Below are 13,421 nucleotides of genomic sequence, written 5' to 3'. Positions count from 1 at the left end.
CATTTATCTTAAATTGTCTGTGAAAGTGATATTTCAATTGACTTAATTAGGTCCTGACACTGGTTTTGGTTTGTGTTTAAAATAATTTGCAGTATTTTTATATCTAGAAATGATTATTTGGAACTCTTATATGAGCAAATTAAATAATAAATGCAGCACAAAACGTGGAGAGAAAGATGTAGAATAAATTGAAAGTGTGATTCCTGTGTTGCATTGGAAACATTGGAGAGTCATGCTTAGGAAAAAAAACATAAGAGCTCACTAGCGTCCTTTGTTTCTTTCGATGGGGTGTCTAATACTGGCAACGGTATGTTAAGCAGTTTTGTCTGGGGTTGGTTTGCTATGGGAAAGCCCTGCTGCTTTGAGTGTTAACTGCAAGAAAAGAAACTAAGTATATAGTAACAGCAGTCTTATCTTACCCAGAAGGGTTTGTAATACTGGTATTAATGTCTTGAATTATCATTTGAGTCCCAGCTCTTGAAATTGGTGGGAAGGCAATGCAGAAATGGCATTCTTGACTGTGGTGGGTTGTTACACATCACTACCCTTTAGAATTGTTCAGTGTCACAGCCAGGGTAGGATAGGGGCATTCTCTTTAGCTTCTTCTAAAAGAGACAGTAATAAGGAAGGGACATTGTTATCCCAAGCCATAATCAAAGGCTAAAATATTTAACCTAAGGTTCCATACTTAGGCATCTACATTAAGTAACCTGATTTTCTTCTTCAAGTGCTTGCTCATGTCGATTCCATTCTAGGTGTGCGTGCCACATGTTCTGTTTGATCCAGGGGATGGACAGTGGCTCCCTATCAGACGCGTTTCTCATCCCATGGGTGGGGGCTTAAATGTATGATTCACACAGTTCTAGTGAAGATCAAGCAGGACAGGGCGAAGATTATCCTAATAACCCCCATGTGGCTTCACCAGCACTGGTTCAGAACTTTATTGAACCTTTCGGTAGCCGCGCTGCCGTAGCTGCCCCTCTGGCCAGATCTGCTGTCCCAGAACCACTGACATGCGCGCACTCACACCCAGAATGGAATGGACATGATTAACACATCTCAAAGAACAACAGTTACAAAAAGATAGGTAACCGTTTTGGTTTTTTTCCCCCAGGGGGAGTTGAGCAATAGTAATTCCCATTAAAACCACTGGCAACTATGTTTTCTTGGCACTGCTGAAAATCTGACTACTTTTTAGATGGCTGGCTTTAGGCGCCTACATTTGAAAACTTCAGATTTATCATATTAGCCAATTCCTGAGTATGCTTTTTCATTATGAGTATATCCTTTCAACTATGTGCAATGAATTTTGCCTGCCATCATCAAATTACTGGTATATAGTAGAGAAGATGGGCAGGCTCATGAAGAATTTAGAAAACAAGCCCTGGAGAAATGAAGTGTTAATCAGCAGTAGGGTTCTGATGTGACAGATATGCAATTTCCTGCAACATCCTTGGAAAACCTTACTGAATTAGGTGTAAGTATCTTTGGAGTCCATTGTATTAAATGCAAAGGTTATGTGTTATTGTAGGCTAGGTTTCATGTAACTTTTGTAAGGGGAGGTAAATGCAAATTTCCTACCCCCAATTATGCAAAAAAAGTCTAGCCTTTTGAAACTGCTCCCTGAGGTTTGGACCATTGTCATAAGAACATAAGAATGATAGTCCTGGCTCAGACCAATAGTCCATCAAGCTCAGTGTCTAGTCTTCCAACAGTGACCGATTCGTTATCAACATTAACATTTCATCTACCATTTTGTTGCCCAGTCATCCAGTTTTGTAAGATTCCTTTGTAATTCTTCACATTCTGCTTTGTCTGCTGATCACCTGTTCTTGGAACCTGAAGATCAAAGGCCCAAGTTGTATAAAGGAAAGACTGAATCATTCATGGTTGTGCTAATTATGAGCTCAGGCTGTTATGAACTTGTAACCACAGAAAAAACCCTTGGTGGGGTTTGAAGGACTGACTCCTTCCAGAGCCCTTGAGGTGTGACCTTTAGTAAGCTTATTAATAGAGACGACATGTGGGGGGGCACGTGAGGTCATGTGCCCTCTCCCTGACTTCTGCCAGTGTTTGCCAGCCCTGCTTGGTCACATGGTGCAGCGAGACCCCTCCTCTCTGCCAGTAGCTGCCAGAACCAGCAAGCTGCGTGCCATGGGAAGAGGCAGGAGCCACAGTTGGGAGCTGCAGGGAGGGGCTGCTGCTTTCTGAGAGGGGAGATTGAGAGTATGTCTCCTGGGGGACAGGGGCAGAGGGGGACTCAAGCTGTTCAGGGGGCAGCCAAAACTAAATTGTGGGCCTCCCATCAGCAGGTACAGGTCGTCTCTGCTTATTAGCATGTGTGTAGGTTCTTTTATTTGTATTAATATTTTTTTCTCTGCAGTGCTTTCACCTTACAAATAAATGTGCTTGCTAACAAGGAGCTGTATGGTAACTTGTAACTGCTGATAGTTACATTGTTCATAGCGCTCAAAAGAGAAAGCAGAGCACAGGTGCTGGCCTGTTTAGTCAGTCTGGCTTGCTGGGGAAATCACAATGTGGGCAGGGAACTGTGGAGCCTGGAAAAACGCGTCAAGAGGGCAGGTGATGGCTGAGGAGCCCAAGGGAGGTGATGGCTGAGGAGCCAGGCGCCTAGAGTTTGGTGCCATTGGTAGACCACAGATGGGGAAAACAGGTTTAGTTGCCCTGAACTATGATATCTGCTAATGCAAGTCCAGCCCTACATTGGATGTCCCAAAGTCATGAACAAAATGACATTGTCATGAAAGTAGAAGTGTCTTTCAAACACAGCAGTGAGATGGTTTGGTGTGTTATATAGCCTATCTGACATACGGTACGTTCTGCATCATGATTTGCATTTTAAGAGTTCACGAAACAAAACAACTTTCACTTGCTACTTGTCTGCATGTTTTCCCACTTTTCCTTGATGTTCCCCCTTCACCTTCCTCCTCTGTCTTCAAAGTCCCTCTGCCAGGAAGTTGCATATTTGTTCCGTTCTTGGGGATTTATAGATTTATGATACTAGACTCATTTTAAGATTGTGGCCTAAAAATGGTTTTCCGTGTGTGTGTGTGTGTGGGGTGGGGGTCTGGTAAAGTGTATCTTATTGGTTGGATAGCAGACAATGTCTTTATCTGAAGATACTGCAAGCAGGAGATGTGAAATTGCCACAGAGCAGCTGACTCACCCACTGTGGAAATAGCTGTGATATTTTTGTAACCTCGCTCTTGATCAGTTCGCTAGCATAGTTATTGACATAGTTCTCTACTGTCTATTCCTGTAAAGGGAGAGTATGTGACCCTAATAATATAAGAGACTCCCAGGTTCCTTTTCCAAATGTAACTTAGAACTATCTTTCTCTGTTTAACTTTTAAAAACAAAGCTGTTAACTATGTAGAGGGAAGAAATTGTAGGATTAAAGAAGTGTTATTACAAGGTGGATAGAATGCACCTAGCTTATCCAGCTTGTCAGCAAAGTTTATCCCTTATCAATAGATGTAACCAGACAGTAGAACCCTGATTTTTGAACATCAATCTTCGAATGATCAGTTATATGAACCATTTTTCTGCTGTATAAGTCAGGTTCCTGCTGCCAAATATGACTTCAGTCCTTCATCCAATGGTGAAGCAATTGTACAGGTTTAAAAACTAACAGATCTGATAGCAAGGTATTAAGTTCTCTCAAAGAAAAATCATTTTTATTGTATACATTTGTTACTGTTCATTATGTATACTATGTACTGTACCTACTGTAATTTTCAGGTGTTCATTGTTATGAACTTTTTGATTTTATGGACTGTTCAATTCTCAGTTAATTCATAAAATAGGGATTTTACTGTATATAAATCCAGTCAACTAGATACTGATCTATCTGAACCCATTAGAAAGTATTTGAAAAGGGTTAAACTCAATGATTCCCTCTCCACTTTTCATCCACAGAAAACATCATTGTGGAGTTTTAAAATTAACATTGCCAAATCTTGTATTTTTCTCCATAGGCCTCCAAATTGCTCAAAGCCAGTCTGTGAACCATGATAATCTAGGTGGGGATTGGTGTGAGAATACTTTGAAGGTGTCCATAAATGTTGTTAGAATGTAATGAGTATGTCCATAAATTTTTCTTACTCATTCATCTGTTGGTTGGGTGGTGTTTCCCATAAGTAAGTTTTGGAATTTCAAAGGGTCCCTGAATTTTTGGTAATCACAGTAGTGATTTTTTCTTGCCTTGCAAAAAGAAGACTTTTCATTTATCTCTGGAGGAGAAAGATTGGAGGGGAAAGGAGGTGTTTGTATTTCCTGTGTTCTTACCTCATGGTATGCTTCACAGTTGGGTTTGTTTTGGGTCAGAGACTGTGTGAGAACCCTAATGTGTAATTTTTGGAAAAGTAGATTTTGGACTACTCAATCAGAGAGTTTGTGAAGATGTTTGTTTTACAAGTTAACAAGTCTTATGGATTTTGTCGCAATGTTAGACAGTATCTCTGTCAGTTCCTCTGGGAAGCTTTCGGTGTCTGATTTTTAGATTAGAACAGGGGTAGGTAACCTGCGGCACGCGTGCTGAAGGCAGCATGTGAGATGATTTTCAGTGGCACCCACACTGCCTGGGTCCTGGCCACCAGTCGGGGGGCTCTGCATTTTAATTTAATTTTAAATGAAGTTCTTAAACATTTTAAAAACCTTTATTTAGTTTACACAGAACAATAGTTTAGTTATATATTATAGACTTATAGAAAGAGACCTTCTAAAAAACGTTCAAATGTATTACTGGCACGCAAAACCTTAAATTAGAGTGAATAAATGAAGACTCGGCACACCACTTCTGAAAGGTTGCTGACCGCTGGATTAGAACAATGTCCAGGTTAGTCCCTTTGGACTCTCAGTGGAGATACTCAAGGGAGTCCGACTCAAATTAGATTTTCCTGTGTCTGAACGTGGTCGGAAATAATATCATGGTTCCTCTCCTCCAGATATGTTCTCTCTTGATCTGTGGTGAATACCTCTTGGGGTAAGATTAAAAAGAGGGAACCAGCTGACCTAAATTAGTGTTGGATGATCACTCAGCCAGGTTTCTTGTCCAGTGATTTGTCTGCAATAAAAATATGAATGGTAAAAGGCATATTAGACAGTGATCTTTAGTTGATCAACCTGACTCTGAGGTCTAGGTTTCAGTCTGTTTTGGGCTCTGGTGATACAAGCATTCCAGATTCTTTATAACTATCCATTGATCTTTCCAGGCTCTGGCTGGCATTTTGTCTGTTCATTGCCTTCAGATACGACTTGTATCGAGGAGGAATACAAGTGAATTGTCAGACATTTATATATCTATTTTTAATTAAAAAGTTAATTTCTGAAAATGGTGGTGGCTTGGGCCTTCATACTCATGAGGGAAAGCTTCCCATTCATCTCTGCTGCGTAGTTACTTTTTCTGGGTTGAAATACTCTTGACTTTTACTAGAATCTGTTCACCAGAATGATGCTTTGAAGCATCATTGTGCTCTTGATTTTCTTTAGATTATCTGACCATTTTAATAGAGGCCGGTTCTTTTTTGGATTTATTGGCCTCCCTAGCTTGTTAAGACTTTGTATTTTTATAATAGTTTACTAACTTGATAAAATTAAAAAATTAGCTTTCCCTGTATATATTAGCAATGAGAATAGCATTACAAGGTAAAGTATGACATTAGATACTTAGCTTGTTTTCTTTGGCTTTTAAAGTAAAATCTCATGACCTCAAATACTTTAACATAGAGTCTTAACTTTGTATTGCCCAATATTAAAAACAGTTTAAGCACAGCATGTTTTGTAAATTGGATGCAGACAGGCTGTCAAAATAATTGTAATTAGTTGATTTTAAATTATGGTATGTTGACTTTAGCAAAGATTATCAAGTGATTGCAAGAATATCTAACATTTTTATAAAACAGATACTTTTACAAGATGTGTTGTATGCCCAGTACTTTCATTTGTCTACAATATTCTAAGCAAGGCATATTAAATAGTGCATTACAGTTTTTATTTTTTAAGATATTTCTTGAACCATCTTCATTATTACCCAAATGGCAGGCCCAAAATCAGAGCTTACTTTGTGCTTAGTCCTTCAGAGCTCACCAGTAACTCCTGGAATGGGAAGGAACTTCATTCTACTTTCACAGTTAACAGCTTCTCAGTCACCACCCTAATCTCCAAAACAGGATCATATTTTCAAATTTTCTTATTCTCCGAGTGCTTGCTCGTGTCCATTCCATGTTAGATGCGTTTGTACCACATGCACCATTGCCAAAGATTTTTCCTTCAGTGGTATCCATCAGTACGGCTCTAGCACCCTCTGGTGTCATGCATTTATGTGCCGGTATGAGGGGTGCTGTCGGCCATGCAACCTCTCAGTTCCTTCTTTCCACCCCTGGCTGTAACAACCCCTCCTGCTTCGGCAAGGCTTCCCTCTCCTTCTTGGCAAGGGGCTGGGGCCGGGCATGCCCCAGTCCCTTGGTTTCAAACCTTGCGCCTCTTGAGGCAAGCCTATGTCCATGAGAGACTCACATGAGAGACCGGTGCCAGATCTCTCTGGACTTTTGACCCCATACAAAAAAGGACACAGAGATTAGAGGTTATCCTAATGGAAGCCGCATTCAGACCAGCCTCAGAGCCAGGCTGCTCTCATTCTGCACCAAGCACTTCAGACTCATTACAAAGTGCTCCTCCAGCACCACATGCTTCCCAGCACCATTCCCCATTTCCGGTGACGAGGAAGACGCACAATAACCAGCACACTGACAGAGGGCGCTCACCAATGCAGAAGGAGGACAAACATGGGGAAGGCAGTAGTGTGACCCGCGCCAGGCCACTCCTCCAGCCCAGGTCCCATGGCGGCACCATCAACTCCATTCAGAGCATTGAGTCTATCCACCTTGAGGTTGCACATCTTCTGAGAGCTCGGAATGCACTGGCAGGTCACCTGAGCAGATCCTTTTCCTCTCACAAGGAGTGGTTCCTTCACTCGGAGGTCACCAGGTTCATCTTCCAAAGGTGGGGGTCTCCTCAGGTAGACCTGTTTGCAACCAAGCAGAACAGGAAATGTCATCAGATTGGATGTTTTTCTAAAAGATATAGTCTATGAATTATTTGGGGAAGTTCTGTAACATGTGTTATACAGGAGGTCAGACTAGATGATCACAATGGTCCCTTCAGGACCCAATAGCTCCCAAATTAAAAACCTAAATGAATGACCCGGTCATGAAAAGAACTCTGTTCCCATTTAAGCCTGATTTCCAGTAGTACACCTCCCCTATTGAGATTAATGATCCCATTCATGGTCATACTTTTTTTAAAAAAAACTAACAAAACACACACTTCTCAGTGAGTACCATATACACGCAGTTTGAAAATCAAGTCAGAATAGAGTTAATTGAACATGCGCAAATTATGGAGCATTCCTTGAATGTAGGGAGAGTTGAGTTTGGGTTTTTTTGTCTGAATGGATGTAAATGTTTCCAGAAAGATCTGCGTGGTGATGGTAGCAGGGGGAATGACAAATTTCAGGCCACAGGAATATATTTGGGAAAATTGAGCAACATTAGGTGTGTTTGAATGGAATGTCCACACCCAGAACTATATAATTGCAGGTACAATACTGTAATATTCAGCAGTACATTTACAGAATAAATATTTTGAAACAACACAGTGATATCATTTGAAATGACAGTTCACAAAATAAAAAAATATGGCAACCATATTATGCTTCTAAATTTTTACATAATTGATGTAATATTGAATAAACGGATATCACTGGGACAAGCAGGGTTTGTTGTATATGCAGTGTACCTCATTCAGTGCACTAAATGCCCCGATAATAAGTATGTGGGTGAAATGAGAGAATCGTTACATTCTTGAAGGAACACGCATAGAAAAATGATAAAAGACAAAAACACTATATCACCTGTGGGTGAACACTTCTTTTTCACAAAGCAATCGCTCTATAGCTGACTTCTGAGTTCTCATTCTCAAAGGATGAGGACTTCACCTTCAAAAGTTGAGCCTGGGAGCTTAAATTCATAGCTTTGCTAGATACTAAAAATCATAGACTCAATGGAGATACTTGATTTATGACTTATTACAACAATTTGTAACCCATTTAACCCTCTTCCCCCCTCCAGCTTTTTTTTTATGATTATTCCTTTCCCCTCTGTGACTGGAGAGATGTTAATGGGCTAGTTCACCTTGAATGATCTCTTGAAATGTGTTAACTACTTATGCTAAACAATTTGTTCCACCTCTATTTAGCTGTGACACTCTGGGTATGTCTACGCTGCAATTAAAAACCCCTGACTGGGCCATGCCAGCTGACTTGGGCTCGTGGGGCTTGGGCTTGCGGCTGTTTAATTGCAATGTAGATGTTCGCTCTTGGGCTGCAGAGACACTGTGAGATGGGAAGCTACCAGAGCTTGAGCTGCACCCAAGCCCAAATGTCTGAACCATAGTGAAACACCTCCTTACCCATAGCCTTGCAAGCCTGAGTTAGCTGGTTTGGGCCAGCCCCGGGTGTCCAACTGCAGTGTAGACATACTCTTTGAGTACCTTTCCAAGACCTGAAGAGCTCTGTGTAGCTCAAAAGCTTGTCTTTCTCACCAACAGAAGTGAGTCCAATAAAAGATATTGCCTCACCCACCTTGGCTCTCTAATATTCTGCACCAACATCGCTACAACATTGCATATTCCTAAAGACGCAGGATAGGGATAATGACTTATACAGTTCCTTTCAAATTTAAGGATCCCAGAGCACTTTAGAAATGAATTGTTTAATAGCACTCAGCAGTACTACAAGGCAGTTGCGCAATTTTAGGTCAGGAAGTGAAGGAAATCCCAGAAGTTCTCCCCAAAATACTTCTAGGTGTCTCAAACTTTGTCATAGTGTTCTTGTAGCCTTCAGCATTGTAAAGATTTATTTAAAGAATGTGAGGTAACAGAGAGTCACTGACAAACCTTTTTAATGTTGCAATGATTTTGTCAAGTCCTAAGCAAAAGGAAACTGTTAATATTTTAACTCTGTAAATTCAAAAATTCCTTAAGCAGTACTGCAGTATCTAATATATTTACTCTCTGCTTTGGAAATTCTGGTGTTCAGTGAGCAGGCGTCCTGGGGAACATTTTTGAGACAGAACCAACAAAAGATAGAATATCTCCTTGGAACAGTTGAGGCTAAAAGTGAGTAACCTCCAAAGCCTTCTAATATTTTACTTGGAGAAGAAGTTTTGTTAACAGCAAGAGACTGGAATTTTTCACTTCACATGCGGTCCATTTTATAGAAGTATTTTTAAAACATCAAAACACTGACTTCGGATCATCTGTTTCCGAGATTCAGTGCTCGTTCAAACTCTGCGGAACTGGACCATAGTTTCACTATCAAACACAAATAAAGTACATATATTCTGGTCATGCTCAAAAGTATGTTTTCTTATATAGAAATGGGTATGGTCAGCCACAGCAATCATGGATTTTAAACATTTTGGTTAAAACTTTTAGGATGCTATGAAACTATGTACTTTTTTTTTGTCCAGTCACGTAGATCTTCAAACTGAACCAGTGTGCAAGCCAATGGGCACCTTGGTGTTCCTCAAGAAAATTCTGAAGATTTAGCTGTTCAGGGAGTGTAGATCTCTTGACATTCCTTCACAGTTGTTTTCTTAATTCCACATTTCCCCATCCACATCTGTTCAACCTATCTTCTGTTATGCACCTGTCAGCTAGAAGTGAGCTTTTTTTCCAGTTTTTGTCTAAGCCATTTCTAAGGCCTCAATTCAGTGTCTGACTTTAAGCAAGCCATAGTTCCATTAACCAATAGTCAATGAGATTATATGTTTAAGTTAGACACATGCTTGAGTATCTTGTTGAATTAGACCTTCATCTGCTCATCTTTACTGGGTGAAAAATGCAGCTGGTATTCTAGCATCCCCAGGAGGAGGGAGTGTTCTATCCACCTCACTATGTGCCTGCCTGCCTTAATGGAGTTGAGAGTAAGTTACCCTTGGAAACTGTTTTCCCATGAATTGTTGAACTAATCTTAAGACATATTTGCAAATAACAAGGTGTTTGTTTGCCTGGGGATACAGTCTTCTGGAGACCACATAAAACTTTACTGACTTTAATGGGAATTGTTATAGTTTATTGATGGAAGGCTATGGGCCCTCTTAGCAGTTATTGGCAAATACCATTAATTAGTTCTCTTGAGATTTTTTAGCCTTTTTTCCCCCTCCCTGGTGGGCAAAGAATTCTTTCCCAGTCGTATACAAAGGAAGATACAGAATAAACTAGGAGAGTATTCGAGGCTTATGAGTTCTTTAGTTAGCGTGAAGAGATATTTTCTAATGGAAACTTTTGAAAGCCCTCTGTTTTTGTTGTTTGGTTTTTTTTGGTTGATTGGTTGTTTTTTAGTTTTTGTTTTGTTTTTAAGCACAGGTGAGGAGTAAATTTCACAAGAATAAAACTTCAGTTTCCAGTTGCTATACAGCTCCCAGGTCAGATGTGCGAAGGCTTCATTTTTCATGCTTAAAATGCAAAGTGTTTTTAAACAAATATCTTGTCAGTTACATTATGAAAAATTATACATCAAATGGCTGTGCTGAGCCAATCAAAACACACAGCTGCATTACTACTGTCCGAAGGATGGGTTGTTTAGTGATCCAGATGGTATAATTAACAATAATGGAATAGAAATGAGGAAAGAACAATTCAGGTTGAATCGAAGGGATAATATACTGTAAGAGAGATCTGTTAGACTGTATAGTAATCTCTCAAGTGAAGTTGTGAAAGCCTCACTGCTTGAGTCCATTTTAAACTGGAGTGGTCAAAGCACTCAAGTATATTCTCTAGGGAACAGTTATCCTTGTCTCTTTTCAGTCTCTGGCTTCTGTGATGCTCCATGATTCACATTATTATCAAAATATTATTTCTGTAAAATAAATGGAATATTTCCTGATACTCATTTCACACCTTAGGTATTATCACTTTCCTTCTATCCTATCTCAACATGATATCTCTCATCTGTTCTCTGTTACTGGCTTGATTTTATAAAAGTGTGGAAACAGGGTTAATCAAATATCTCCAGATTAAATGTGATGTGGAGCTGGAGAACGTGCATGTTTTTACTGTCCGTCCTTGCTTTTTTCAAAATTCCTTAACAGTAGAATCCCATTTGTGATGCTGCTGCTATATCAAACAGTGCTCCCTTGGCAGTGGTGGTATAAGCAGCAGTGATGCTACATTGTGCAAAGTGAAAACACAATCATAGAGAAAATGGGATGAGGAAGGGCCAGGAACAGAAGTTGCAAAGACGTATGCACACACAGAGAGGGGGACTGCACCATTAGTATAGCAGCATCATTTTGGTTATGAACAGTATTTGGTTCCTCATATGAGGAAAGACCTTTGATTGCTCTTAATCAGTCCCTTCTGGCAAACTGAAAAATTGGAGTTGATGGGCTATCAGAATGACCGCACTTATGACTTCTCAGACAGTGGGATGGTTGCGGTTATACAATGGAGGGAGAATTAGTATTTAGGGAGGAGAAACAATGTAAGCATCTTGAAATCACCAATTGCACTTTGTCAGTGTGGCCAAGAATAGCATCCCGTCTAATCACATATAATTTGAATAGATTTCTATGTCACTGATATCAAGGAGTAATGGAACTCAATATGTAATGGGAAAAAAATTGGTTACACACAGGGAGTAAGATTTTGGGCAAATATTAAACTTGTTTGAATTTACCTGTGTTTACTTCTGAGTTGGTTCCAGGATACAAACTTTCAGGAAACAAACTTTATGTTCTAACATTTCTTCACAATTTCAACTCACTTTAAACCACTGTGAGACAGAAAGACGCTATAGAAGGACATTTTTCACACACCCCGCTCACAGAATTTAAGTGGTGTTCATTACTACTTACAGAGGTTCCCAAACCTTTCCACAGTGAACCATATCTTTAATACAGAGATTGTTTTGTGGACCAGCCTCCCTTTCCATTAAGAATCACATAATGTTTCTATTGCAACTACAGCAGTTGTTTAGGTAAAAATACATTAAATATGTTCTATCTTTTTAATGCAGTTTAGCAAATGGATATCAGTAGGAGAAACCAGCAATATGTAGCCAGAGTGCTCTACACAGACCATATTTTGGAAACCACTGACCAATCATCTTTTGAAAATGACTTTTCCTTAGTATATTTTCAGTATTTAAGTCCAGTTAATTTTATCCTTCCAATGTGTGTTTGTGCTCTTTCCTAGGGCTTGCAGTATTAAAACATGTGCTGACGCCACGTGTAAAGGCAACTTATGTTGCCATTGACTCAATGAAGAATTACTTAGATGCAGTTTATGATGTTACAGTAGTATATGAAGGTACCGTGGACCACAAAGGGCAAAGAAAAGTGGCACCATCCATGACTGGTGAGTTGACATTATTATTCATTAATTCATACATGCACTTATAAAAATACAGGGCCAGATCCATCCCACAGCTCAGTTTGCGCTGCTCAGATGGTTAGCAGCAGCAGTAAAGCTTGGTAGATCCAACCCAGTGAGGACTTCTCTCTGGGGACCTGGGGATGGTGAGCATATATAGTGACTCCTACACAATTCGGTAGAAGGTTCCCAAACTGTAGGCTCCTATACCAGGTCACTGCTTCTGGCCCTCAATTCAGGAAATATTCCTATGGCCAAGTCATACCAAATGATTACGATGAACTCTTGTGGCCATTGGCAGCCAGGTGACTTTAACTTTTAAGCTTGTGCTGACTCCAGGTTTGGGAGACTATGAAAGTTGCTTAAAGCCTTCCTCTCTGGCCCGCCTATTTTTGTCATGCCTTTGGTTTTCTGCGAAATGCCTTAGACTATAATTGCTAAAATTTACAAGGGAAAGTATTACACTTAATAACATTATTTGAAAATTTACAAATAAAATTATTACAGTTTAATATAATCTAAAATCTTATAGAAAATTATAGCATTTTGTCTCCTAGGCTTAACCTAGTCATATGGACACATGTCCAGTAAAACTTTAAACAGTGTCAATTTTAAATTGACATCTTTTATTGCACTGTAGCTTTCCAGAGTTTTTTAAATATAACCTTCTGTTCTCCTGAAGTTCGATTGCTTTCAATTATCATGTGCTATTAGGATGAATTAATGGAGATTTCTAACTAAACTAATTAGTAGTAGTTCCTTTAACTCTCTTAAAACAGGAGACAGGATTTTTTTTTCTGTAACAAAGTAACTCAAGTTTCAGAGCAGCAGCCCTGTTAGTCTGTATCCACAAAAAAACCAGGAGTACTTGTGGCACCTTAGAGACTAACGTATTTATTTGAGTATAAGCTTTCGTGGGCTACAGCCCATGTAACTCAAGGTTACTTGCAACCGTATTGACATGC

The 13,421-nt window shown here is 39.7% G+C and overlaps 1 protein-coding gene across 4 annotated transcripts in view; it reads left to right on the top strand.

Annotated features, from left to right (window-relative positions):
• The window catches only part of AGPAT5 (1-acylglycerol-3-phosphate O-acyltransferase 5), a 126,972-nt gene that overhangs the window by 81,698 nt on the left and 31,853 nt on the right, over positions 1 to 13,421 (top strand). For 3 of the 4 annotated variants that reach the window (XM_050950933.1, XM_050950930.1, XM_050950932.1), the window contains one exon: positions 12,280 to 12,441. The exons of the other annotated variant lie outside the window; for it this stretch is intronic. In XM_050950933.1, the coding sequence (XP_050806890.1) occupies positions 12,280 to 12,441 (162 nt within the window). The remainder of the gene's footprint in view (positions 1 to 12,279; positions 12,442 to 13,421) is intronic. 4 annotated transcript variants of the gene reach the window in all.

The sequence above is a fragment of the Gopherus flavomarginatus genome, chromosome 4 (genome assembly GCF_025201925.1).
Source record: "Gopherus flavomarginatus isolate rGopFla2 chromosome 4, rGopFla2.mat.asm, whole genome shotgun sequence".
Classification (NCBI taxonomy): Eukaryota; Metazoa; Chordata; order Testudines; family Testudinidae; genus Gopherus; species Gopherus flavomarginatus.
The sequence above is the reverse complement of the archived record's forward strand: the minus strand, read 5'-3'. Positions and strand labels throughout refer to the sequence as shown.